This window comes from Rhincodon typus, chromosome 5, assembly GCF_021869965.1.
Source record: "Rhincodon typus isolate 14 chromosome 5, sRhiTyp1.1, whole genome shotgun sequence".
NCBI classification, from domain to species: domain Eukaryota; kingdom Metazoa; phylum Chordata; class Chondrichthyes; order Orectolobiformes; family Rhincodontidae; genus Rhincodon; species Rhincodon typus.
In genome coordinates, this window is record NC_063336.1 from 84,758,320 (window position 1) to 84,785,387 (window position 27,068).

The following is a 27,068-nucleotide window of genomic DNA, read 5'->3' on the forward strand; positions in this document are numbered from 1 at the left end:
CATTTATTGGCATCATCCAGAAAAGGTTCATTAGGTTGATGCTGGATAGATTTTCTTATCAGGAGAAGTTGAGTAGGTTGGGCTTGTACTAATTGAGTTTCGAAGAATGGCAGGATATCTTATTGAAACATAGAAGATTCTTCGGGGGCTTGACAGAGTAGATGAAAAGACATTATTTCTCCTTGTTGGAGAATCTAGGACATAATCTCAGAATAAGAGGTTGCACATTTAAAGAGAAATCACTTCTCACAAACAGTTCTGAAGAAGTGTCACCAGACCTGAAACATTAACTTTGCTTTCTCTCCACAGATGCTAACAGACCCACTGAGTTTTTCCAGCAATTTCTGTTTTTGTTTTGCTCAGAGGGTAGTGAACTGATGAAATTTATTACTGCAGACCACTTTCAAGGCTGGGTCACTAAGTAGATTAAAGGCTGAGACAGAAAAAAAAATTACTCCTTAGGGGAAATCAAGAGTTATGGGGAAAAGGCAGGAAAGTAAAGTTGAGGATTATCAGATCAGCCATGATCTTACTGAATGTCAGAGCAGGCTCAGTGGGCTGAATGGCAACCTCTGCTCCTATATCTTATTGTCTTATTATTGCCCTAACTCTGCTGGCTGGAGTCATACCTGTCACATAGGAAGATGGTTGTTGTTGTTAGCAGTCAGTCATGTCAGGTCCAGGACATCTCTGCAGGAGTTTAAAGCCATCCATCTTCAGCTGCTTCGTCAATGATCTTCCCTCCATCATAAGGTCAGAAGTGGGGATGTTCGCCAATGGTTGTACAATGTCCAGCATCATTTGCAGCTCGTCAGATACTGAAGCAGTCCATGTTCCAATGCAACAAGATCTGGACATTATCTAAATGACATCCCGGGGTTACCATTGACCAGAAACTCAACTGGACTCACCACATAAACACAACGGCTACAAGAGCAGGTCAGAGGCTAAGAATACTGCAGTGAGTAACTCACCCCCTGACTCCCCAAAGCCTGTCCACCATCTACAAGGCCCAGGTCAGGAGTGTGATGGAATGCTCCCCACTTGCCTGGATGAGTGCAGCTCCAATAACACTCAAGAAGCTTGACACCATCCAGGGTAAAGCAGCCCACTTGATGGGCACCAAATCCACAATTATCCACTCCCTCCATCTTCAATGCTCACCGCAGAAACTGACCAAAAATCCTGAGACAGCACCTTCCAAACCCACAACCACTTCCATGTAGAAGGACAAGGGTAGCAAATGCATAGAAACACCAGTACCTGCAAGTTCTGCTCGAAGCCACTCACCATCCTGAGTTGGAAATAAATTGCCGTCCTTCTGTGTCACTGGTACAAAATCCTGGAATTCCCTCCTTAATGGCATTGTGGGTCAACCCACAGGAGATGGACTGCAGCTATTCAAGAAGGCAGCTCACCACCACCTTCTCAAGGGCTACTAGGGATGAGTAATAAATGCTGGCCCAGCCAGCGATGCCCACATCTGACGAATGAATAACAAAACTACGCACATTGATCCTTTGACAATACCCTGCCATCTATATCAATCTATTTTGAATAATTTGTGAAAGCATCAATATTTTATTAACTTTTCATGAGAGATAAAATACAGATGTCTACAGCCAATAAATTGAATCAGTGTTTACTCTGTATGGTGTATTGATGGGGAATCAGCATTGCTGACTTGTCACACCTCAGTCATTGGTTTGATTGGCTTCCCTCCATTGCTGATTGTTTGTATACCCATGTCTTGGAGTGTATACGGTTGATCTCTTCCCCACTGCAACTTTGATCACCGTGAGGCTGTAATCCCTCTGAATAATAAGGGATGATCTAATTGAAGCGCTAAATGTGACTTGATAGGATGGATGGACAGAAACCGGGCCGGGGCAAGTCCACAACAAGGGGACATAACACGTTTTCACCTTAAAGGCGGTGGAAATATGGAACTGCACCCCCCCCCCAGCCACCCCCACCCCCACCCCCACCCCACTGCCGTAAAAGTTGATAGTGAGTTGGGGGTTGAATTGAACATTTCAAAGCAGAAATTTACGGGTTTTCTAGGAACAAGGAGTGAAGAGTGGGGCAACATGGACTCAATGGTTAGCACTGTTGCCTCACAGCGCTAGTGACCTGGGTTCAATTCCAGCCTCGGGCGACTGTTTGTGTCGAGTTTGCACATTGTCCCCGCATCTGTGCTCACCAGTTTCCTCCCACAATCTAAAGACATGCAGGTTAGGTGGATTAGCCATGGTAAATTGCCCACAGTGTCCAGGGATACGTAGGTTAGGTGGGTTAGCTGTGGGGAATTGAGGATCACGGGGATAGGGTGGCTCTGGGTGGGATGCTCTTCTGTACGTGTGGGCTCGACGGCCATTGCAGGGATTCACAGATGTAGGTCAATCTTGTGAAATGGCAGACCAGGGGCCGAATGGCCTCGTTCCGTCCCAATATTGCTGCTCAATATGATCGAAATCAATGTTCTTACTCCAATACTACAGATCCGGTGTGGCATAAAGCGGGGATAACCAGGCAATAGGTGGGCAGGGGAGGGGGATTATAGAACGTTAAGGAGCATTGGCCAAAGAGACCACAACTTTTTATCCAGCTGCTGTAAGAATGAAATCGGCCACGCTCAATGAAGCAGCGAAGCAGAAGCTGATTGTGGAATGCAAGTCCAAGCTTAAGGGCGAGGTAGGCGGCTTCTAGAAGGTCCTTCTGAACAAATGTCACATGTCGAAAGGGAAAGATCCCTGAGTTTAAACGGCGAGAAGGATCTGCAACCGAATGACCTGTAAACAAATAACTGATAAAAAGGCTTCAGAGATAGTAGGAACTGCAGATGCTGGAGAATCTGAGAGAACAAGGTGTAGGCCTGGATGAACACAGCAGGCCAAGCAGCATCAGAGGAGCAGGAAGGCTGACGTTTCGGGCCTAGACCCTTCTTCAGAATTTTTGTGTGTTCATCCAGCTCTACACCTTGTATATTACTGATAAAAAGGCGCTCTGTAGCCAATCGCGTTGTTTTATTTTGCTGTGCTGATCCCGGTGTAATTGCTGACTAATATCACTCGGAAATCCTAAAAGAACCAGAGGTTACAGAATCAAATCCTAACGCGTTTCCCACTTGCAACCAGTGTGTATCCAATTCCTAGTTTAAAAACAATAAGGACATGGCAGAGTGAGTGACAGGTGAAAATGCTGCAGTGTCCAGGCGTAGACATACATCAGAAGAACTGGAGAAGGTGTAGGTGTTGGGAAGGGGTTACAGTGTATTAACAGTGTCTGGTTGAAATATATACTTCCCTTTTGGATCAAAGCGGTCTCTCTGACGAGCCTGCGCCTTTTTTTCTGTTTTGTTGAATAATGATTTACGGTTACACGAACGGAGGCGGGGAGTTTTTTTTTGTTTTTAATTTCATCATCCTGCAAGACATAAACTGTTTTGCAAAGAGCCCCGCATCCCCGTCACCTTGGCAACTGCAACGTGTTTCTGCCAAGCTGTCCAATGGTAGCAACCCAAAGCCTTGCTCAGGAGAATGAGGTTCACAATACAATACAGGCAAAGGCTCTAAGCAATCAGGGAGGTACATCACTACTCCTGTCTCGCAATCGGCCTCTTTTGACTGCCAGATTAGATATATATAATTGTTTAAAAAAGAAACAAGTAGGCAACCGAACAGAAATTCCTTTCTTGGTGTTAGCTGCAGTGATGAATGGCTGCTGAAAGCCAAGTGGTTTGTCTAATTATAGTTCGTCCAGCTGGTCCATTGGTTTCTTTTCCTTGTTTAGCCCGACCTTCTCCCTCCACCCCCTACAGTTTAGCATCAGTAATCCCTGGTACTGGAATGCAAGGGGACATGTTTGTGCCTCTTTGCAATGCGGCAACAAATAAAATTAGCACGGACCTCCCAACTCCAAAGCAACTGCTATTTAAATTCCTGCACTCTGCCTTTTAACTCCGCCTTACTAAGGGATGATGATGATTTGAAATTCTTGACCGCAACATTTTCTTTCGCCCTCCCCAGACAGGTTGTTGCCATTGGGTGGGGACTGTTATTCGTGGTGAAAACGTGAAACCAGTTGTAGGTACACAGCTGGGGCAGAGGTTTAGGCAGGGAACAGAAACGGAGATCCTGCAACATCTTGCAGGGTTTGCTCGAAAGAGGGACTGCTTGTGCCGGCAGGAGGATGCAGATGCAGGAGACAGATTTCAAATGATTGGCATAAGAATGTGGGGCGGGAGAGGGGGAACCAGTAGAAGTTTTGGTTCAATGCATTGGTGCAATAGTAACTTTCTGAAAGATAAACTTTTGAAAAGGAGAAACATAGCTAGCTCAGGTACGTTGGGCCAAAGGGCCTGTTGTACACAGCATCAATCTCTGATTCTATCTATACTGCACTGCTGTGAACACGTAGGCATGTCAGGGCTAATGTGCAGCTTGTGTGGGGTCTCACCGTGATCATATGATTTGAAGTGACCAATGCTGAAATGTTCTCAAATCTTGGAAACTGATATGTTGAATTGTTCTTTTCTGAAAAGAAATCCAAGATGTGGGCATCCTTGACTAAGTCAGCATTTATTGTCCATCCCTAATTGCCCAGAGGGCAGTTAAAAATCAACCATATTGGTGTGGGTCTGGAGTCAAATGTAGGCCAGACTAAGTGAGGATGGCAGTTTCCTTCCCTAAATGACACAGTAAACCAGATGTTTTCCTTTTCTACAACAATCGACAGTAGTCAGCATTAGAGCCAATATTTTTTTAATTTAAGATTTTACTGAATTCAAATTTCACCATCTGCCATGGTGGGGTGTGCCCAGAACTTTGGCAAGGGCTTCAGGATTACCAGTACAGACAGGAAAATACAATTTGCATTTCTATAAATTCTTTCATAACTTTGGGGCACCCTAAATCGCTTTCCAAAGTAGTTTGAAATGCAGCCTTTGTAAGGTTTGGGGCGGGGGGCGGGGCAGTGGTGGAGGAAATTCCAGGTGTGTGATATTGAGAGCTAACAGCCAGATGTATTTTTTTTCTCTCTGCCAACAGTCCATAGGAAATTTACATCTCTAAAGCACAGAAGGATAAACAAACCAACTTCTCAAAACATGCCCACATACCTTGGCAAATGACAGCTGTTTTTGCAATTCTCTTTTCATGCAGTAACATGCTGTCTTCCGCATCCTCATGCTTTGTGTAATAACGTGTGGGTGTCATATGTGCACACACACAGCCTCAGGGCATTGACGGGTTTCTATTAGTGCTTGTCTGGTTCCGCTTTTCATTCAAGTTTCAAAAATACACCCAAGGCGATTTGACTCTTTTTAATCACGATACCAGCTCCAACTTCTGCCAAAAACAAAGACACCCTCCTAAAGCACCGCAGGCAAGTGATGTAAAAATGTACCCTGTCAGTTGTGATTGGGTCCTATTAAATTGCACTTATTCCGAAGTCTCTGCTAGTAATCTGCAAGAGGCCGGTTTGGACTTGCCAACATTGCAGAATGTAGTTGTATATTTTCCCCAGCTTTCACCTTACAGCTGGAATTGCAGGCCAGCCTGATGCTAGCCTGCTGATGCAATTGTGTGTCCATTTCTCTAGTTTACAGGAAGAAAGTTACTGCTTTGTGTTTTGTTACATACTTTCCGAAGTTCACAACTCCTTTGTTGGTCGTTCTATCACAGCGCACGCACAGAAGTCCTGTTGAGATAGCATGTGATACCCCTCAAGTGAAACAGCAGTGCGAACAAATGCCATATTTTTAATCACAAACAAATCCAAACTGTTCTTAAACTTACCCACACATCCCTCCACCCCCCCTCAGGGGTTTGGCTCCTTCGGCATGTCTCAAATATTACTGAACTCCTACACAAGCCCCTTTGTACTAAGGAACTCCACCGTTGGGGGTATTACTGTGTTTTATGGCTGAAATGAAGTTGAACAAAGTAAACAATCCCAGGGATGAAGAGACTACTTTGCCAAAAAACGCGCAAATAAGAAGCTTAGAGCTGCAACAGGAATTGGACAAATGTTGTGTGATCTGAAATGCAACCATTGCCTTGCTGCTGATTGCAGATCCACGAAGAACCGTGGAATATCACTAAGACCTCTGGTTATTGGGAGAGATCTTTAAACTCATCAGTTCTCAGGAAAGAATCAGGTGATAAGAAATACCAAATGCTTTTCTGACTGCACGTGTGGCTTTCTGTTAAGATTCCTTGCAGATACAGTCAAGGTTAACCACAGGGGACTGACAGTTTGGAATGCTGGAAGCATAGGGGGTTGGATATTGAACTCGACAAGTTGGTCATGGGTCTGCATTTATTGTTTATCCTTTTTAGAGGAAAAATGCAGAGCCAGGGACAGCCTGGACCATTATAACACTGCTCAGGGCCGAGGACAATTCTGCACTGATCTGTAAACTGGGACTCACCATATTACAGTTTGGCTATGGTGCTGGTCAAATGCTTGATCCAATTCAGTGCTGGAACTATCTATTTAATGTCACATCAACATCATGCTCAGTGGAAAAGGACGAGAAATTGTGAACAAACATTTCAGAAGAAGTTGAAATTTTTGGCAGTGTAGTGTGGCACTTTGTATGGGGGAGGCTGCTGTATTTCTGGGATGGATTAATAACTGATGACTGTCAGCACAAAATGATAAAGCCCATCATTGCCATGCCCACTGTTTAAACCATATCCAATTAGTTCCATTCTCTTGTTCTTTCCTTATAGCCCTAGCAAGTATTTAGCCAATTTCTTTGTGAATTACTATTGAACCTGTTTTCACTCTCCTCTCAAACAGTGCATTCAGATCACACTACCAGTTTCTTTAACATTTAATAAAATCAGATAATAAAACAGTACAGGGACCCCTCAGAGCAACAGAGATAGGAATCTGGACAAACACACCCAGCAATAACAATCACTCCTCATTTGGAGCGGCTCACATTTACATGAGGAAAATCAATTACGCTCTGAAATACAAAATACAAAAAGCTAGGCTGATCGAGTGACTGTGACATTTAAGGAGCAGCAATGGTCAAAGAACAATTACAGTGGGCAACCTGAGCATTTTAATTCAGGGAAGGATTCTCCAATTTGCCATATTATTGTACAGAAATTGATTTCATGCTCTATTTGCTTGCCCTTGTGTACTGGCATTCCCTGTCTTCCCCCTCTGAAAGATTGTGAATGTTGCAGGAAGCGGGGGGGGGGTGTGGGAAATCAATTTAAATGCCCAGACGGAGCATATCATTATTAGCTAAGGGCTCCCTGGGGCATGGAGCAAACAAGTAGCAAATAGAGTCGAGACATAGATCAATCCTTGACCTGATTAAATGCTGGTACAGTTAAGGGACTAAATGGCCTCTTCCTGTTACTATGTCCTGAGACAACACCCAGATGTAGTCACACTTCACGTTACTAACAACATAGCTCTGACTGAACTACATCAACCTGTCAACTTGTAAGCTGGTTCTGCAAAACATGCCTGATTATTTTCAGAAATTCCTCATTGACCAGTGCAATGCTATTTTAAATATACAGACTGTTGTATAGGAGGAGGCAGACAGAGACAACCAGTAAATGCAGCCTTAAATAAACAAATAAAAAATATTTTGAGTGTACATGATCTATCTTCTTGTCACTGAACTGAGTGACCTGCATTTCCTACCCAACTTACAACAGCAGCAATGGTTCATTGATCTCACTTTGACCAAAATGATTAAAAGTGCACCATGTCATTTAGGGATTCAGCGTGTGAGAACTTATGGTCAGCTCTCAAAGGAGTAAACATCAAGAGCAAGCTCTCGAATCAGCCATACCCAATCTTAAATTAACGCGCCAGAAAGCTGCCATTAAAAGTGTGACTTTTGAACACTATTACAACACTAATCATGGTATTACTGTATTGAAGTGATTATGAATACTGCTTTAAGGAAGTGGAGGTGAGTTAGCGTCAGATCTAGAAATGCATGGAAGATAGCTTACCCACCCCTGCTACTTTACACTGAAAGTAGGCAAACACCTTAAAAAATAAATCTAATTTCTTCACAAAAGGAAACATGGGGTGGGAGGAGGGGAGAAAGAGGAAAGGCTAGGGATTGAAGCAGTTCTCATACAACACTCTCTGCTTCAACTTTGTTTCCCTCAATAATTACTGTCCTGCCTCATATGCATATCTTGAGAGGGGTACTTTTGAAAACAAAAGTTATTGTGGCAATTAATTAAATACACCTCAAATAATAGGGTTCAGATCAACAAACACTGAATCTGGATTTGGAGATATCTGTAGGGGTTTGAACAGGCTCACTGCACAACGTGTTTACATCTCTTTTCAAGACCAATATCTCTTTGACTTTATTGAAAGGGTGACTATCTTGGTGAGACTATAACTAATTCTTTGGATTGCACTGAACCAGCACAGTGAGAGTGTGACTGGGAGGCGTGCTAGCACCACATTGTACCCAGAACAAAAGGCATTTGGGTGATTCAGGGATTCCAGGAACTGTCACCTGATCGAGTATTTAAAAAAAAGCTGAATGATTCCACATCTCCAGCTGAGAATCAGGAAGAAAAGAGCTATTCGGCAATCAGAGCAACTGAATGATGATCTGGCAAAACAACTACCTCCACAGTGAATTTTTGTTCTACACAAGCTTAGGATTGATTTGTTGGGTGGAACTTGTGATCACCACAAGTTAGTCCCTTCACCGTGACTATTTATGGACTATTTTGAGAATTGGGGTCATAATTTATTATAATCTTCTATGTTTAGCTATTCAGACTCACTTCTGCATATTCTAGTAGGGGGAGGGGGTAGTGAGTGGAAGACAGGGATATTCGGTGTGCATTTTCCACATTAATGTGTCATTAAAACATTCATGTCAACAAAAAAAAACAGAAATCTAAAAAAATGAGCAATTGGGGAGGGGTATAAAATGGGGTATATTTTGTAATTCTTTCCTATTGCAATAGGCAGTCACTGCGCTCTGCCTTCTGTCTCTAGCACCGAAAGCTGCAGACACTGATCAACAGGATTAGAAACTGTGAATGTACATCTGAGATCAGACTTGTATGTCAAGGGAAGTCACGTGACTCGGCCTTATTGCTGATGCTGCAGATTCCCTTCCCCCAGCACCCCCTGAACTATGGTGATGCAGCAAAACATGCAACGAGCATCATTTGTTTTCTTTCTAGAAACAGGTTTACTTACAAAAAGATGCAGTCTTTCCCCAACTTCAAAAAGAACAAAAATTGGCTCACTTTCTTCTAAAAGAAAATGCAGGCAGTAGTTAAGTGATACTTTTGATTTCCCATTTTCCCTCATGTCTGTCTATGGCACTATAAATATCATCAGAAATGAACCTTTCCCTTTGTGGCAGTATTCTAGCTGGCAAGCGCAAGTGATAAAGTCATTCTCAGCTGGGTCCTGGCACAGTGATAAATGGAGTCTTTGTTAGACATTTATATTGTCTGACAAAATCTAAACATTGAATTACACTAAACAAATACCGTAGCTGGGTGGGGGGTAGGTTAAGCAGATTTATTTTAGCCAACCTAGCCTCTGTATCTGTGTGTCGGTCTGGATGGGTGCGGGAGGGGGGGCAACAGAGAAACAGAGCCACAGACAGACAAAGATGCCTTAGGCATTTCTAGCACTTCCGGAGTAGCTGCTACGCAGAAAGAACAAAAATCAATAGCTAGGCAAGAATCATGCCACTAAAGTCAAAGTACATGCATGCCATCTTGCACTATGCTATTCATTAAAACAGAAACGTCTGCAGATTTCAAGGTCACACCATAGCGGTTTTTCATTTTATATGTGTATATATAACCACTCCCTACTGTACCTAATGACATCACAATGCTCACAACACTGTCAATGTGCTCCCTTCTCCACCCCACTCAAGCATTACTTATTTTAAAGGAAGAAGTAATCACAGACACTAATAAAGTATTAATAAAATGCCAGAAAACTGTATTTGGCAATTTTAACAAGTGCATACAGGTACAACTAGAAGCATTCAGTTTTTTTTTGCCAAGTGCTCTGAAAGCAATGTTAGTCACAGTCTACATTAAACAGTTACTGTCACCAAGAAAAAAGGCCAGTACAGAAAGATTTTGCCAATAATGTATAATAATGATTTACATCATAGAGAGGAAAAACGATTATGAGTACATACCTTCTTAATCTTCAAAAAATATAGAAACACAATGTATTGAAAATCAAAATTGTACAGCCATGTTTACGTGTTGAGTATATACAATTAAATCAGTTTTTTGGGAGTTTCAAGAGTGTCGTTCTCTTTTTTAAAAAAAAACACAAACACACAAACGCGAATCATGGGTCTCTCTCCTTTTTTACTTTGACGTCTCCAGCAAGGATGGTGGCAATCTCTCCTTGCATAAAAGCCCAGGGCACATTGGAGCCAACCAGTGGGCACTTCTCTCCGCTGGGGCAGTACACCTCGCCTGTGGCTCCCTGTTGCTTGATGCTCTCCCTGGAGCAGGGGAAGCAGAATTTGTGCGAGGGCACCGATGGGCACTGCACAAAGTGGGTGTCCTCCAAGCGTTCATGGCATAACGTACAACAGAGCGGCACGCTGCTGGGCACCGAGGAGTCTGGAATGTTTGGCGGGTGAACTGGCTCAATGCCTGGGTGAGGGTTACCCGCCGGCGCAGCTGCGTCCCGGTGACCCATCCGCCTCTGGTTCAGGGACGACGGCGAGAGGGGGCTGCTGCTATTGCGTCGGGTGGTCGAATGGACCTGTCCAGCTTCCTTTGGCGAGTGCACACTGCCCGCGTTGTCCGCCACCAGAATCAGGGCGGCCATGGGAGACTGTCCATTCTGCCCGCCATCCGGCGGCGTGGAGTGGGGCGATGGCGACGGGGCATAGGGTGCTGGCGTCATCTTCAACCCATCGGTGGACATCAGGGGCCAAGGCTGCCCCTCCCCGTTGACCTTGCTGCCAAGGGGTGGCCCCGTCCCTTCGGAGTCTGGTTCAGGCGACGCTTTCCTCTTGCGTCCTCCCCGAGTACCTGGTGATGGAGGAGGAAGGAGTGGGAATGAGGGAGGAGGGGATGTCATATTAAAGGCAGCTTGGCAACACAGAAAACAACAATAGTAGGCACCTTAAAGAAAAATAAACGCACACTCATTGTCTGGCTGCTTTTGTAGTCAAGCCCCACTTCCCGGAAGTAGCACGCTCTTGTCACAGGCCTGATGGGCCGATTGGCCTTCTTTCCACCATTTTATCAATAAAGATGAGCAGAGGTAACCCCCTACCAGCCCTCACACCCCCCTTTCCTGATTCTAGCTTCATCCCACTGTGTTTGCAAACACAGGGAGACAGAGAGTTCCCTGCGGCATGCAAAGGTAGCCTCAGCTCGCACCCCACCTCCCCCAAACACAGCCCTCACCACCTGCCCGTTCCTCCTGCAGCAACTTTGTGCATTGGGTTATTGGTACAGTAGATCTGAGAGTGCTGCACTTCTCTAGCGCCTACCTGACTTGGCTGCAGCCGCCGCTGCCGCCGCAGCCGTGGCCTCGAAAGCCAGCACCCGGCCGTGCTGCAGCGGGTGCTCCTTCTTGAAGCGGACATCGAAAGGCGGGTGACCGGCCAGGCTCATCAGCGTCTCCTTCACCGTCTTGGGCTTACCGGCCCAGTCGTCGACCCGGTTCTTGAGGCTGTCGGCCAGCTCGGCCAGGCCTTCGGCTCGGTGCTTACTGCTGCTGCAGTCCTTGGCGGTCGCCTCGTGTTCCGGGGGAGCGGAGGAGGAGGAGGAGGATCCGCTACCGGGCCGTTTGTTTACATCCAGGAGGCGACCGTTCACACCGTGCGGCTGGGAGGACGAGGACGAGGAGGAGGAGGAGGAAGAGGACGACGACGAAGGAGTAGGTGGAGGAGGCAGAGAGTGCGAGCTGCCGTTCACCATGGGCACCAGGCTGGGGAGCGGCGGCGGGGGAGCCCCCCTCCTCGAGTTGGGACTCTGCCGGTTCAGCTCGGGTGGCTCGTCCGCCCCCTTGGCGTAGCCGTTCAGCAGCGAGCCGTTCTGCCGAGCCGAGGTCGGGAAATCCAAGCGAGGGGGAGGCCGGTCTGATGCCAGCGGGTACCGATCCAGCGGCTGGGGCGGCCTGGTTGAGCAGCCGTCCGACGGGTGCACCAGCGGCGCCGAGCTCTCCTTAGCCAGGGCCGCTTTGGCGGCGACGGCGACCGGCCCCGGCGAGCGGCCCTCCTGGAAACCGTGTGCCCGCTTCAGTTGGCGGGCCGTGTCGATCACGAACTCGATGCGGTCGGCACCCTCGTAGTTGACGCACCCCCGGCACACGGGCTCAGTGAAGTCCCAGATCATCGCCCACGGCATGCGGGGCAGGTCGCACAGGTAACAGGACTGTCTCCGGGTGGAGGCGACCGTGGCGGACGACATGGCGAGCGGTGGCAGATCCGAGATCCTCTTCCCTCTTGAGTGAGAGGTGGAGGAGAGGAGGGGAGGTGTGTGGGGTGGGGTGAGGAGGAGGAGGGGGAGTAGGGGGTGGGGTAGTCTCCGGCTCAGGGTGTCGCACCCGCTGTTCTCACAGTCTCTGGGTGGGTGTGTGTCTCACTCTGTGTGTATGTGTGTATGTGTATGTGTAATGCAGGATTCGCCCTCCGTCCCTCTCCACCTTTTTCTTGCTGACTATGCAACAATCTCGATGCAACAAAAAAGGATACAATAACAATCCAACAACAACACGGCGATGTTAACAGAGACAGCGAAAAAAAAACAGAAACAAAGTATCTACATGAAATGGTTACTAAGTTGCAACTTCATGGCAGCGGCAGCGCCTGTCCCCGGAGCGCGCGGCCCGGACTCACTCGTTCGCTCTCCCTCTCACTGCCCCTTCCTCGCTTGCCCCGGCCTGACGTCACCTGTCAATCACTCACCCCACCTCCTGGACCCACAGCGGTTCTTCGACAGCCGCCCCGCGCATGCGCCGCGCGACCCCTCCCCCCCGATCCATCCCTTCGCCAGTGCGAGGAGCTGGGGTGGACCTCTGGTGACGTAGTTCCATTGTCCTTGCCCCGCCCCCTCCTCCGTCTTGGGGGGTGGAAGGTAGAGGTGCGCATGCGTTCCCCTCCCCTCCATTCCTTCTCACGCTCCGTGTCATGAAGAGCTCCGTTTACCAACATTCCATTCGGAATGCCACGGCGGCGCGCACCACCACCAGCCCGCACCCGGGGCGCGCGCCTCACCGGCATCCCTGCAGCGTTGACTCGTGTTTTTTGAATTCTTCATTTTGCAGCAGCGGATTGCAATGCCAGAGAGAAAAAAGAAGTAACCAAAACCCGGGGCCAGCCTCACCAGACGGAAACGCCAGTCAATGCAAAGAAAGCGCCTTTGAGAAAAGAAAAACGCGCGCACACACAAGAGGGCAGTGAAAGGAGATCCTGAGCGCACTGCAAATTAGTGATTCAACCACTCTAAAATTAGAAGCGGCGGTCATGAATGGGACTTTTTCTTTCCCCCCAACCCGTCCCACACAACCCCAATAAATAAAAGTGCCAACGTGTAGATTCATTGTTTTTATGCTTTTGTGTGCTTTTCTTATTTCCTCACCTGGCGGGCCCGCCTTCTTTAACCCTTCAGGGGCTTCTTGGTGCATTGCTCTTCGAAGATTGCGTTAACCATTTCCGAACAAAAAAAGCTTGCAATGAAAGTGCGTTAGTAGGATGATTTTCGCATTTTTTAAAATTAAAAATCCACCGAAGTCCTCCTCCCTCCCCCATCGGCCTCATATTGAAGGGGCTTTAAGATGTAAATGGAGTTCTTGAAATAATTTGCCAGAAATAAAACAGGCGGGGATACGGTGAAGCAGAGAGCGTTAATCTAAGTCCCTGTACTGTATGTACACAGTACAGCCCGGGATGAGGTCAAGGTCCGGTTCTAATGCCCTCCTGTTGATATTGGAAATGTCACAGGAACTTATGCCAACTACATGCTGCAAGCCTTTGACCTTCCTGTGTTTTATTTTTGCACTGCAAATGAAGGAGTCTAATTATGCATCTATTTGCGAAAAGAAACAACCCTTACCCCCATTTTGTTTCATTTTTGCTAGACGCTACGCGTCTGTATGGAAAGCCCTCTGTGTACGGTTTGCACACTATTTTTCTCCCGCAGTTTCGTTTTTAAATACGCAGGGGATTAAATACGGTGCAACACGCGGCTGTTGCACATCGTTATTATTTGACACATGTTTTCTCCGTGAGTTCTCTTGTCAATGGTGCATTGTAGCATGTTTACAACTTAACAGGGCACTTCTGAAGATTTCCCTTCTAAATAATGAGCTCATTGCAAAATGTGTCATCAAAAAAAATACTCCGGCGCTGGCGGGGGTTGGACAAATGTCAACATTCAAGCAGAAATACCGAACATTGCGCGTTACTATTTCCAATGTAATGACATCAATTCACAAGTAGCAGACCATTTTGTTTCAAGTTTTTTGAGGGATGTGAATCGCAAACACGAAAAGAAATTAATTTATTTAGTGTGTAAGAAGGATAACTATAAACAAATAAAAGTCAACATACGCGACCTGGATTTTGACAATAAAGTCTGTGAAACGACTGAGTAAGCAAACAGTGGACACATTTCCATTTTAAGAAATGCGTGCTGCTAAAAATGTGTGGCTATTTAAAACAGCAGCTGTATATCCAAGCAGGCTTCAATAAAAGGGAGTGCTTGGGGCAAATGGGACTAAATATTTCGTACCTTTATAATTACCACGTTCCAATTTTCCTAAGACAAATGTTGGGTGGGTTCCCTTTTCCCCTTCTGAGAACCGAGTAGGGGTGGGGGACCCCCCACTCTGCCTTTTAGAGTTGGACATAAAGGAGCGAGGTTCGTAGTTTCGCTCCGAACCGGGTGAGGCAATGCGTAAGAAATGTGCATACACACAAAACAACAAGATGTGGGTGAGGGTTGCTGCTGTTGGGTGCCTGCGATCATTACTTTCCTGAAAGAGGATGTTAGGCAGTTCAGTCACGTACACACTCTTTCTCTCTGAGTGCCCAACCCCTCAGGCTCTTGCTCAGCTTGGGCACTGAGCCAAGCTGACAGTGCGCAGGCGCTCTCCCCACCCCCGCCTGGCAAAGGGAAACTTGGAGCGAAGCCAGCAGTCATTGCAGCAAGCGAAGCTCTCCCAACAAGGCGATCTTTACATTTCTGTCCTGTCGCTTCCTGCACTGGAGAACCTCGACAACATGCTCACTTTTTACAGATACCCTGAACTCATATCTACCGAAATGAGGCATTCAAATCACACCAGTACACGAGTATTCATATAACATCATCAAGGAAATAGAAGCAGACTTGTGTAAAACAAAGAGCAGACAGCATGAGTGGCATGTTTCGGTGCTGTTCATTTCACTAATACGTTCTTGTTATCAATAAATTATATATGTCTCATATATAGTACGCACGGCGCCATATAGTGCACAGATTACACAGCATATATATTTATATTAAAATAATAAGAGTAATCTCAACTCTGTTATTGTAGCAGCTTGCTGTGCAGTGCAAACAATTTGGTGGGTAAATAAAACACTATTGGCGCAATTCACGATCAACCGAAAAGATTGTGAAACGCCATTTGTTGCATCAAATACTTTTCCAAACTGCAGTAGGATGTTTCAAGTGTTTGCAGGACTTTGCACGGGGACGGGGTGGGGGGGAGGTGTGATGGCGGTGGATTGTTGCGAACATGCCACGTAGGCTCATTTCTCATCCGCTCTCTCCTTGGATTCTCTCCCTCGTTGCAATAGCAGGAAACAGTGGAAACTCATGCTGGCAAATGCAGAGAGAGAGAGACTTGTAAATACTGCCCTGATTCCAGCTGTAATATTCTCGGCCTCACTATAATTGAGACATGAAGACTCAGCTAGTATTCTGGGATCTTCCTCCTCACACGAGTAATTCTATCCGAGCAGTTTGTGGACACATGTTTGAAACCGTGATTCTGATTTCAGTCTATATTTCTTTGTTCAGCACCGGCTTTTGTGGCGTGTGTGTGTGTGCACGCAGATCCGAAATAAACTCCTACTTTAATGATACGAATCAATACATTTTAACAATGACCTATCCCGACTCTATTTTATTTACAGAATGATCAATGTAACTGCTTTGGAACAAATGCACAAATATTTCTGTTCAGTGTCAGCTGACAGAAGGAATTGACGGTGAATTGTATTAGCGTCAATTTCAAGCCACAATAGAGAAGAAGCGGCAGCGGAGTGCAACAACAGACTCGAGATTGTTTGAATTGATGGGATTATGCACGCTGCGCTGATTTCCTTTTTTCTTTTAAAAAAATAAATCCCCTCAGGTACAGATGGGGAAAGAATGATGTTTGAAGACACACATGACTAATTAGCCTGTCTCACTTCATTCCTCTACAGCAGCATTAGGCTTTGTTTACTGATACAGATGCAAAGTGAATGCTAATCTGGTGAGCGAAACCAACACGTGGTTTTTGCAGACAGCAGATGGGAACTTCTGATGTAAAGAGTTTTTTTTAAAAATAAAGGGCTTGTAACCCTTGCAGTTCCGGAACAGCTTTACGTTGGCGCCTCATGTACAGGAGCGACACTTCCCCATTGCTAGCTGCTCTTTCCTGTTGGAGGTTTGCGGGTTATTTACTAGCATGTCATTTTCAACAGTTTTGTTTTAAATAAAGAGCTGACAGGAAAAGGACGGGAGAGATAGTAGGAACTGCAGATGCTGGAGAATCCGAGACAACAAGGTGCAGGGCTGGATGAACACAGCAGGCCAAGCAGCATCATAACTTGTTTTCGTTTCTGTAGCACGATGTCCATTGACAGCACTAAGTGAGGTCACTGGTCTGAAGGCGTGGCTGGAGATCACATCAGTCTCTCGGAGAGACTGAACCTCCTATCGTACAGCCCTCTTAAATGTTAATATGACATGAACCCACAACTTCCTGATTCAGCCACTGTCTGAGGTACAGAAGTGTCTTGGAAAGTCTTGACCTGGAGTCACATGGCCTTGTAATAGGCGTGATGTTCAACAAGCTAAGTGACCTTCTCAGGTATGGGAGGGTTCCAGCTACACCGTCAGTATCAGTAACCTCCTGTTGGCACCTCCACAACATCTAACTCCTCTGCTGCTGAAGGATCATTCTTGCCCTTTGTTTCCTCTTACGCTGAACACTTTCCTGGAAAGCCTACCATTATCTCCCCAACTACCTATATCCTAAATTACACCCAATCTTGTTCACCATCTTTTTCCGCTGTGCTGGCTGACACACATTGGTTCCAATACAGTCTAACAATGGTCTCATTTTAAAATTTGCTATGTTCAGTTCCCTGAATAGCGCCAGTCCTCTATCTCTGTAACTTCCAACAGCCTAACTACAACCTTTCAAGTTCTCCGGTCTTCCAATTTCAGCCACTCATATCCCCACTTTTCTCTTTAGGAACTTTGGTATTGGTCCCTTCATTGGCAAGGCCCTGAGCCTGTATAACCCTCTCAACTCTCTTCCTTCTTTAGTTACCTGCTATCTCCTCATGAGGCTCAATACCAATGTTTATCTGATAACACTCCTATGAAGCACCTTGTGATGTATATTTAGGGGAGGCAATGGCCAAGTGGTATTATTGCTAGACTATTAATCCAGAAACTCAGCTAATGTCCTGAGGACCCAAGTTCAAATCCTGCCATAGCAGATGAATCTGGAATTAAGGGTATAACGATAACCATTAAATGATTGTCAATTGTTGGATAAAATCCATCAGGTTCACTAATGTTCTTTAGGGAAGGAAATCTGCCATTCTTACCTGGTCTGGATTACATATGACACCAGACCCACAGCTTAATGGGCAATTAGGGATGGGCAATAAATGCTGGCTTAGGCAAAAATGCCCACATCTATGAGTGCATAAAACAAAATTGTTTTAAAGGTGCTACATTAGTGCAAGGTCGTTGCTGATTCAGTTCTAATTCATTGTGCTCATTGGTTTTGTGTCAGTGATGTGACTTATTCAGGTGGTCTTGCAGTACCCTGGGAAGTACTCATCCTCTGAGTTAGAAGCTCCGGCTTTGAACCTTGTTGGCCATGGAGATTTGCTACCTACCTCGGCCAAACAGTTTGATGGTTAGCCTGTAAGCCTTTCCAATATGCCTGATGATAGGTATTAAGAGTTGAAGAGTCTCTTGGTCAGCCATCTGCAGAAGACAATGACAAACCACACGCAGTACTTTGTCCAATAAACATGGACCTTTCCAAGAGAAGTCCAGGTTCCAGCTGTTAGAAATAGGAACAGGAGAAAAGATTGACAGGTGTAACTTGGCCAATGACTGGATTCAGAGTGTCTGAGCCACGTACACATGTGTAAATGACTTCTGTCATCCTGGGTTTGCCTCACTTTGGCTATGTATGTGAATTTATGACAGAGTTCTGTACTCCAAATCAAACTAGAGGGAATTTGTTGGCTCTTGGTTTAAACCAATTGAGACACAGTGCTTTATAGATGTACAGTCATTCAGCCAGGACTGCTATTCAATCCCAGTTAAATGTTCTTCCCACACCATTATTGCCGTCTTTGATTGTCTTGAGCCACTTCAAACCCAGGAGCAAATAGTGGGTTATGCACTTCCACACTGTGGCAGGGTCTTACTTTAAATTGCTGCCATGGCTCCCACTGTTGTAGCTGTAAAGCCCCTGGGCAGTGGCCTAATGGTCACAGATATTGTGTGTGATTTGGCTCATTTGATGTTTCAGTGGTGAGGAGGTTGGAGTTGCAGAGATGTCAGACCATTTAAGGGGGCTATGGTCAGGGAGGCTATGGTGGGGGGACAGATTGGAAATAATACAAAGGATACAGTTCTTGTAAAGTTTATACAAGCATCATCAGATGAACACACAGAAAAATTCCTGGCAAATGAGGTGCACTGGTGCAACGCAGCTTGCATACATCAAAATGGAGGTCCAGTATGACCACTACAGTTACTTCCAAGTATTAGAGATAGTAGGAACTGCAGATGCTGAAGAATCTGAGATAACAAGGTGTAGAGCTGGATGAACACAGCAGGCCAAGCAGCATCATAGGAGCAGGAAAGCTGACGTTTCGGGCCTAGACCCTTCTTCAGAAAAATACTTCCAAGTATTGCTGCTTTTTTTAAAACAGGATTTTCCCTCCATGAGACTTCATGGAACACTTCAGCAGGGGTGTCCATAGTGTCCTTATTGAGTCTTTGAAAGATCTGTCCAGAGACCTCAGTTTTGCTGGTCTGCATTGCTGATCTCATTGGTGATAGTGTTGTCAGATCTTGTGCTATCAATCGTACTTTGCTCTCAAATGAATGCGTTTCAGGCCCAGTTCAGAGCAGTACTGCAGGAGTGCCTCGCAATCGGAGGCATTGTCTTTTAAAGACTGAGACCCTGGATGCCCTAGCTCTCACATGGGTCTAAAAGATTCCATTATTTTGAAGAAAATCAAGGCCATTCCCTACCAACCCATTAAAACATAGATAATCCGGTCACTCATTGCTGGATTGTAGGAGCTTGGTTGCTGTGTTTCCTATATTTAAATAGCAATGTTTGAAATTACACTTCAAAAATACTGACAAAAAGACTATGAAGTACATCGGACTGCCCTGAGGTCAGGAAAGGCATTGAATAAATGCAAGCCTTTTTTTCTTTGTCATCTATTTAACTCTTTTATGCCTCCCTGACACTGTTATTGAATTTCCTCCATTCATGGTAGAGAGTTTCATTGATTCAATTTTATGATGCTATTTGTGGTAAATATAATTTTGTCATAGGCATAATGTACACAATACTTAGCAAATAATTTGTCTTCAAATTAAATTGGACATATTAAAGCTCACATGGCTGTTTAATTCATACTGGGATCTTTAAGGTCTGATAATTAGGGGTGGGAAGCATTGCATTAACATGTTTGTACAAACTGAGTAGATATAGTTTATACTATAAAGTGAGCCTCGTCATCAGTGCCCCCTCTAGAAAGAGAGTGAGCATCTTATCAGCCTTTGTATCTGAAGATTTATGAAGGACTTTTGTTTGAACAAGGAACTCTGACAGCCTTGCACTGTCGAAATCACCTGGGAGGAGCAACTGATGCTGTGAGGCAGCTGAATAAACATCAGTCGAGATAGTCATTAACACACGATGCCTTGAAGATTTCCTGGCATTTCAGTTGTGAATATTAATTCAGCTCCCCCTCATTACTATGAGGACTCTATAACTCCTTTCATTCTGCTGGTTCAGTGCAGGCATTTAGGCATCTGAGAGAGACGCCCTGGCTCAAGCCCCATGCTAGGATTTAGACAATAATCCAGGCTGACCTATTTGGAGTCCATACTGAGGGGGTGCTGCACTGTCAGAAGCGCTGCCTTTCAGATGAAACATTAAACTGAGGCCAAGGGGGGGCATAAAAAAAGTCCCAGGCCATATTTTTTTAAAAACTGGGGAGTTCTGTCCAATACTTATTCCTCAGTCAACATCACTAATGCAGATTATTTCTTCATTTCTATCAGTGATTCTCATTAGATATTGCATGCTTTATTTGGCCTTTCCACACAGTATAACAGTGACTATGTTTCAAAGGACTTCATTAGTTGGAAAACACTTTGGGACATCCTAATCTAGCACATCCTTTGACTAGATCTCATAGGGTTTGAACCTTCCAGTTTTCGCTCGGTCTATCCAGTTTACCATGTATCCACTTTTATAAATTCGATCTAACCATCCTGGTTCCTCCTGCCCTGTTATCTCGTACTATTAACTCTAACCTTATTCTTTTTCTTACCTTCTTCGGATCAAGTGTTCTGGGTTGTTGCTGTAACAAAACCATCATTTTAGGAACTGCAGGAGGCCATTCAGCCCCTGGCCCAGCTCCACAAACCAGTTAGATCATTGCTGATCTGTACGTTAATTAAAACCCACCCATTGTTAATCATCTTGAAATGGTGCAGCTAAAAGAATCTTTACATGACCACCTGATCGATCCTGGCAGCCTTAGGTAAATTCCCTGCCCCAATCCTTCTTCTTGCTTTCGGTCTGAGTTCCTGATACCAAGCAGGAAAGGGTGTCCATATAAAGTCCTTGGCTAAAAATAGGCTCAGTTTTGACAAAGAGATAATACATATTACTTAGTAGCTAGTTACAGTACATCTGAGGTACATGATGATCTCTTGTGAGACATCGGGCTCAATTTAAAAATTCAAATTACTGCTACTAAAACGTTCTGGTACAGGCTACAAAAATAGTCACCACACATTGGGACACTCGTCAGCTCCACCCAGCCTTTATATCCTGATGAGTGGAGCTTATCTCATGATATCAGTTAAACCTTTCAGGCACTAACTGTCCTAAACAACAAGCTTCATCTACCACAAGGACAAACAAGGCAAGACAAGCATGATGAAGGTAGGACCCTAGGAAGCACTGAGGATCTTAGGGACCTGGTGTACGCATACACAGTCCCTTAAGGTAGCAGGACAGATAGATAAATTGGTTAAGAAGGCTTATGGCATACTCCTTTTATTAGTCAAGGCATAAAGTTTAAGAGCAGGAGGGAAATCTGAAACCATATAAAACGTTTCTTAGGCCACAGCTAGAGGTTTGTGTGTAGGTCTGGAATCCACGTTATAGGAGGGATGGGATAGCACAGGAGTGAGTGCAGAGGAGATTTACCAGGATGGTGCCTAGATTGGACAGTTTCAGCTATAGAGTCACACAGCATGGAAACAGACCCTTTGGTCCAAGTTATCCATGCTGACCAGACATCCCAATCTGCCCTAGTCCCATTTGTCAGCATTTGGCCCATATCCCTTTAAACCCTTCCTATTCATATAACCCATACTGATGCCTTTTAAATGTTGTAATTGTACCTGCCACTGCCGCTTCCTCTGGCATCTCATTCCATGTACGCACCACCCTCTGCGTGAAAATGTTACCCCTCAGGTCCTTTTCAAATCTTTCCCCTCTCACCTTAAACCTATGGCCTCTAGTTTTGGACTCCCCCCATCCTAGGAAAAAGACCTTGGCTATTCACCCTATCTATGCCCCTCACCATTTTAAAAATCTCAATAAGGTCACTCCTCAGCCTCTGACGATTCTGGGAAAAAAGAAAACAGCCCATTCAGCCTCTCCCTATAACTCAAGCCTTCCAGTCCTGGCAACATCTTTGTAAATCTTTTCTGCATCCTCGCAAATTCAACTACATATTTCCTATAGAAGGACCACCAGAATTATACACAGTATTCCTAAAGAGGCCTCACAATTGTCCTGTATAGCTGCAACATGACATCCCATCTCCTATACTCAATATTCTGACCAATGAAGGCAACTATACCAACTGGCTTCTTCGCTACCCTGTCTATCTGCGACTCTACTATCAAGGAAATATGCACCTGCACCCCTACATCTCTTTGTTCAGCAACACTCCCCAGGGCCCTACCATTAACTGTATAACCTGCCCAGGTTTGCATTACCAAAAATGCATCAGCTCACATTTATCTAAATTAAACTCCATCTGCCACTCGTCACCCCATTGACCCATCTGATCAAGGCCCCTTTGTACTTTGAGATAATCTTCTTCACTGTCCACTACACTACCTGTTTTGGTGTCATCTGAAAATTTACTAACCATACCTCCTATATTCACATCCACATTTATATAAGTGACGAAAAGCAGTGGATTCAGCACCGATCCTTGTGGCATACCACTTGTCATAGTCCAAAAAGTAACCCTCCCCCACTATCCTTTGTCTCCTACCTTCAAGCCAATTTTGTATCCAATTGTGTCTAACCTTACTAATCAGTCTTTGTGAAGCGAGATTGTATAGACTGGGGTTTTTTCTCCTTAGAGCAGAGGGTTCTGAGAGGGGACATGACTGGGATGTATAAAATTACGAAGGTCACGGATAGGGTAGGCAGAAATAAACTTTTTCCCTTTCTAAGGGATCAATGACTAGGGACATAGGTTTAAATTAAAGGGCAGAAGTTGAGAGGAGATGTGAAGAAAAAACTTTTCATCTAGAGGGTGGTGGAACGCTGGAACTCACTGCCTGTAAGGATGGTCCAGGCAGAGACCCCCACCATAATGAAGAAGTATTTACATGTGCACTTGCAATGCCAAGGCATACAAGGCTACGGACCAAGCACTGGAAAATGGGATTGGAAAAGTTAGGTGGTTGTTTTTGACTGGCATGGCCATGATGGGCCAAAGGACCTTTTTCTGTGCTGTAGATCTCTGTGACTCTGTGACCTTAGTTCCATATCTCGGCTTTTACCCAACAAAAGTCGATCATAAATTGACCCCTAGCTTCAAGTGGCAGAGCGTTCCTGATTTCCGTTGCTCTTTGTGTGAAGACTTTTTTCTGACATCAACCCAGAATGACCTCGCTGTGAAGTTAAGGTAATGCTCCTTTGTTATTGATTCCCCCACCAGTTTTTCTCTATCGACACTAATATCTTAATCATCTCAATTAAATCACCTCTTCATCTTCTAACCTCAAGGGGGTGCAAGCCTAGTCTAGACAACATGTCCTCAAGCCTTTTAGCCTCAGTATCATTCCAGTATGTAGACAGATAATTAGCCGCACCCCTCAGCCAACTTATAGTAGAACTAATAAGCTACAAAACCGTGCTCCCATCCAACATGTAGGCTCAAATGAGTTATAAAAGTACTCAGAAATCACTATCTTCACTGTGTAATACTCAAACTCATAACCTTCAAACTTCTAGATGGAAATGCTGCCACTGACCAAAGCATTCAATTCAATGCTCACTCATGCTTTATGAGCAGTGACACTGTTACTACTTGCCTGTTTGAGGCAGACGTCTCATAAGCACTGCTTATTCCTTATAGTTTTACCTTAAGCAATAGACGGTCAGACCTCCATGTGTAAGCCTTTGTAGATGCAACGTATCTGTAGCTCAAGAATGTATACTACTCATTTCATTTGCAGTGACATAGGACCAAGCGAGCTGCTATCAAAGTAAATCTGAAGCCCTGTAGTATAAGGGTGTAAATAGTGTATGTCAATACTCAAACTGATAATAGGAAGTGTTCCGATTTTCAGGAATGCTTCGAGAATTTTTGAGATTGAAGCAATTTAACAATATCCTGTTTCTTCACCTTCAATATTTTTGTCCCATTGTATCATGGTCAGTTTTTATTAACCAGAACTGTTTGCTACAAGTGGAAGGTAAACTCAGTTAGGAAAGATAATAATATGTGTCACATAGCCAGGTACAAGTTATTAGCCTTTATTTCAGGAAAAAAATCAATATTTGTCAAAGTCCTCCCCTGTGGACTTTTCTTTTTGGAGGAAGAGGGATTTGTGTTTTTTACCAGACAGAGGTTTGTGATTCAGAGATTTTAAAAAATAAATTTTCAGCAAATGCCAATGTTTCAAAACTGCCAAAGCTGGCTGTTGGAATCCAATTTAACTGAAAGAATGAATGTTGGGTTCAGTATTGCTGCTGCAGGATCATGACAATGCCCCTCTGTAGCTTTGAACACTTTGCTCCCCTGGGTTTCAGAAGCTGACAGTTTTGTTTTTAACCTGTGCAAATGTTGAAGTTGCTATTTTGTAATATGAGCATTCAAAGATGAGAGGTGATTATGTGACATTCTTCCAGCCATGATTCATTGACATTTTTTTTTCTGATGAAGGGTCTAGGCCCGAAACGTCAGCCTCTCTGCTCCTATGATGCTGCTTGGCCTGCTGTGTTCATCCAGCCCTGCACCTTGTTGTCTCTCATTGACATGTTCACCTGTTTCAAAATTGAAAGTTCATGGAGCAGAATGCAGAATGTCACCAATATGTTGTACATGTGGGTGCTAGTGTCAAGCATGACACGAGTAGTATTCTTGTCTCTGAATCAAAAGTCTGTGGATTCAAGTCTCACTCCAGGGATTTGAGTACATGAGGACAAAGAGAAAACTGTGTTGGTGGAGGGCTTCTACTTTTAGCTGTGATATTAAATAAAGGTCCTGTTAAGTAAATGTTGTAAATCCCCTGGCACTATTCAAAGAAAAGGAGTGGCGTTCTAATCTGTATCTTGTAAGTTTCCTGGACAATGTTTATCCATCAACTCCTTAAACATTCACTCTCCACCACTGCTGATATTTCTCCATCAGCCCCTTAAACAATCCCTCCCTCTGTCCTTGATGATGTTCTCCATCAACGCCTTAAACATTCACTCCCTCTAGCATTGCATGGTGGTAGCAGAGTGCACCATCCACAAATTGCACTGCAGCAATTCATTTCTAGATTCCAGAAAGACCCAAGTGGAGTGGGAAACCTTGAAGAAGAAGTAGCAGGGCAGAAAGAAAATTATACCACCATCAAACAGATTCAATATGTTTTCGTGAAAGAGAAATGCTTTTGACAAATCTATTAGAATTATTTGAGCAAGCAGGATGGATAAAGGAAAACCAGTAAATGTCATATGTATGAATTTTCAAAAGACATTCACGAAAGTACCATTTAAAGAGTTATTGCACAAGATAACAATTCATACTTTTGATGGATTAGCATTGATAAAGCAGTGGCTAACTAACAAGGATGAATATTAGGATCATTGTTTTATTTTCACTTTGACAAATTGCAACCAATGTAATGTGACAGTGATCAGGGCTTCAGCTATTTCTAATCTGTATTAAAGACTGCATAAAGGGTTCAAGTATTTGTTACCAGATTTGCTGAAACAAAGACAGGGAAGAAAGCAAGTTATAAGGAGGATACAGAGCACCTTCAGAGGAACATCAATAGATTAAGTGAATGGGCAAAAATGTGGGCAAATGGAATAGAAACTGGAAGAACTGTGGATGCTGTAAATCAGGAACAAAAACAGAAGTTGCTGGAAAATCTCAGCACATCTGGCAGCATCTGTGAAGAAAAAAATCAGAGTTAACATTTTGGGTCCGGAAGGGTCACCAGACCCAAAACGTTAACTCTGATTTTTTCTTCACAGATGGCTGCCAGACCTGTTGAGCACTTCCAGCAACTTCTGTGAGCAAATAGAATATCTTGTGCAAAAATGTGAGTTTGTCTACTTTGGCAGGAAGAATAGAAAAATGGAACCTGGTTTAAATAGAGAGAGACTATATTATTATGGTAGAAAGGGGTCTGAGTGTCTTTGTACATGAATTGCAAAAAGCCAACATGCAAGCACAGCAGGTATTCAAGAAGATATTGCACGAGGTGGATGGAGTATAAAAGAAGGGAACTCTAACTACCAGTACAGAGCATTAATGAAACCACATCTGGAGTTCTATGAATGGGTTTGATCACCTTACTTAAGGAGGGATATACTTGATTTGGATATAGTTCAGTCAAGATTCATTAGGCTGATTCCTTGGATGAAGGGGATGTCTTATGAAGAAACATTCAGCAGGTTGGACCTATATTTATAGTGTAAAGAGTTAATGTTAAAATGTAAATAAGATAGTCATCAGGGTGTAAGATCACATCACCAGAATGGCTGGGAAATGCTTCTGTCTTGAAGCCTCATGTAAAGTCTTATCCCGTACATAATTAGGAGACTAGTTGTAATGCTCACTAAAGGGTATTGTTTACCAACAGCCAAGTTTCTGAAGTCTGTATCAATCCCAATCCCATTTACAGTCAAATGACAATCACAATTGCAGTAACAGAAAATTTATTGAAGTTTATAAGATTGAGAGGTGACCTTATTGAAACATATAGGTTCCAAGGGGCCTGGACGGGGTGGATGCTAGGATCTTTTCTTTTATGGGGAAATCCAGAGTTATTTTAAAAATAACAGATCTCCCATTTAAATCAGAGATTAGGAGCAGTTGGTTGCCTCAGATGGTCGTTAGTGTTTCATGATTAAACCATTTCCTGTTTTATTGCAAAAATACTGAGGAAGCCGGCAATCGATGAGTTGTAACATTCAGAGCACACTCAGGCCAGAAGGTTGCTAGGTAGTTACATTCAATCCAGCCCAGCAATTGGGGCAGGGCTTAATTTTCGATAGGTCACTCACGACTGTTTGGTGACAGAGAA

General features: G+C 44.4%; 1 protein-coding gene and 1 long non-coding RNA gene across 2 annotated transcripts; one reads left to right on the plus strand and one right to left on the minus strand.

The window, feature by feature from the left end:
- Positions 1–9,961: 9,961 nt before the first annotated feature.
- On the minus strand, positions 9,962–12,917 carry irf2bp2a (interferon regulatory factor 2 binding protein 2a). Its single transcript, XM_020521348.2, has 2 exons — positions 11,513–12,917; positions 9,962–11,045 (listed from the first exon to the last, which is right to left on the minus strand). Exons 1-2 carry the CDS (start codon positions 12,432–12,434, stop codon positions 10,348–10,350), a joined length of 1,620 nt encoding a protein of 539 aa, XP_020376937.1. The 5' UTR covers positions 12,435–12,917; the 3' UTR covers positions 9,962–10,347.
- On the plus strand, positions 12,274–13,570 carry LOC125483127. The gene is made up of 2 exons (XR_007262095.1): positions 12,274–12,389; positions 13,291–13,570. It is a non-coding gene; the product is annotated as an uncharacterized LOC125483127 (long non-coding RNA).
- The last annotated feature ends 13,498 nt before the right edge of the window (positions 13,571–27,068 follow it).

What these genes read in the sequence shown, in the direction of transcription:
- irf2bp2a (XM_020521348.2), bottom strand. Translation starts at nt 12,434, where the DNA reads ATGTCGTCCGCCACGGTCGCCTCCACCCGGAGACAGTCCTGTTACCTG. An exon ending in GGCGGCTGCAGCCAAGTCAG is followed by an intron (nt 11,046 to 11,512) that starts GTAGGCGCTAGA and finishes CTCCATCACCAG; the next exon opens with GTACTCGGGGAGGACGCAAG.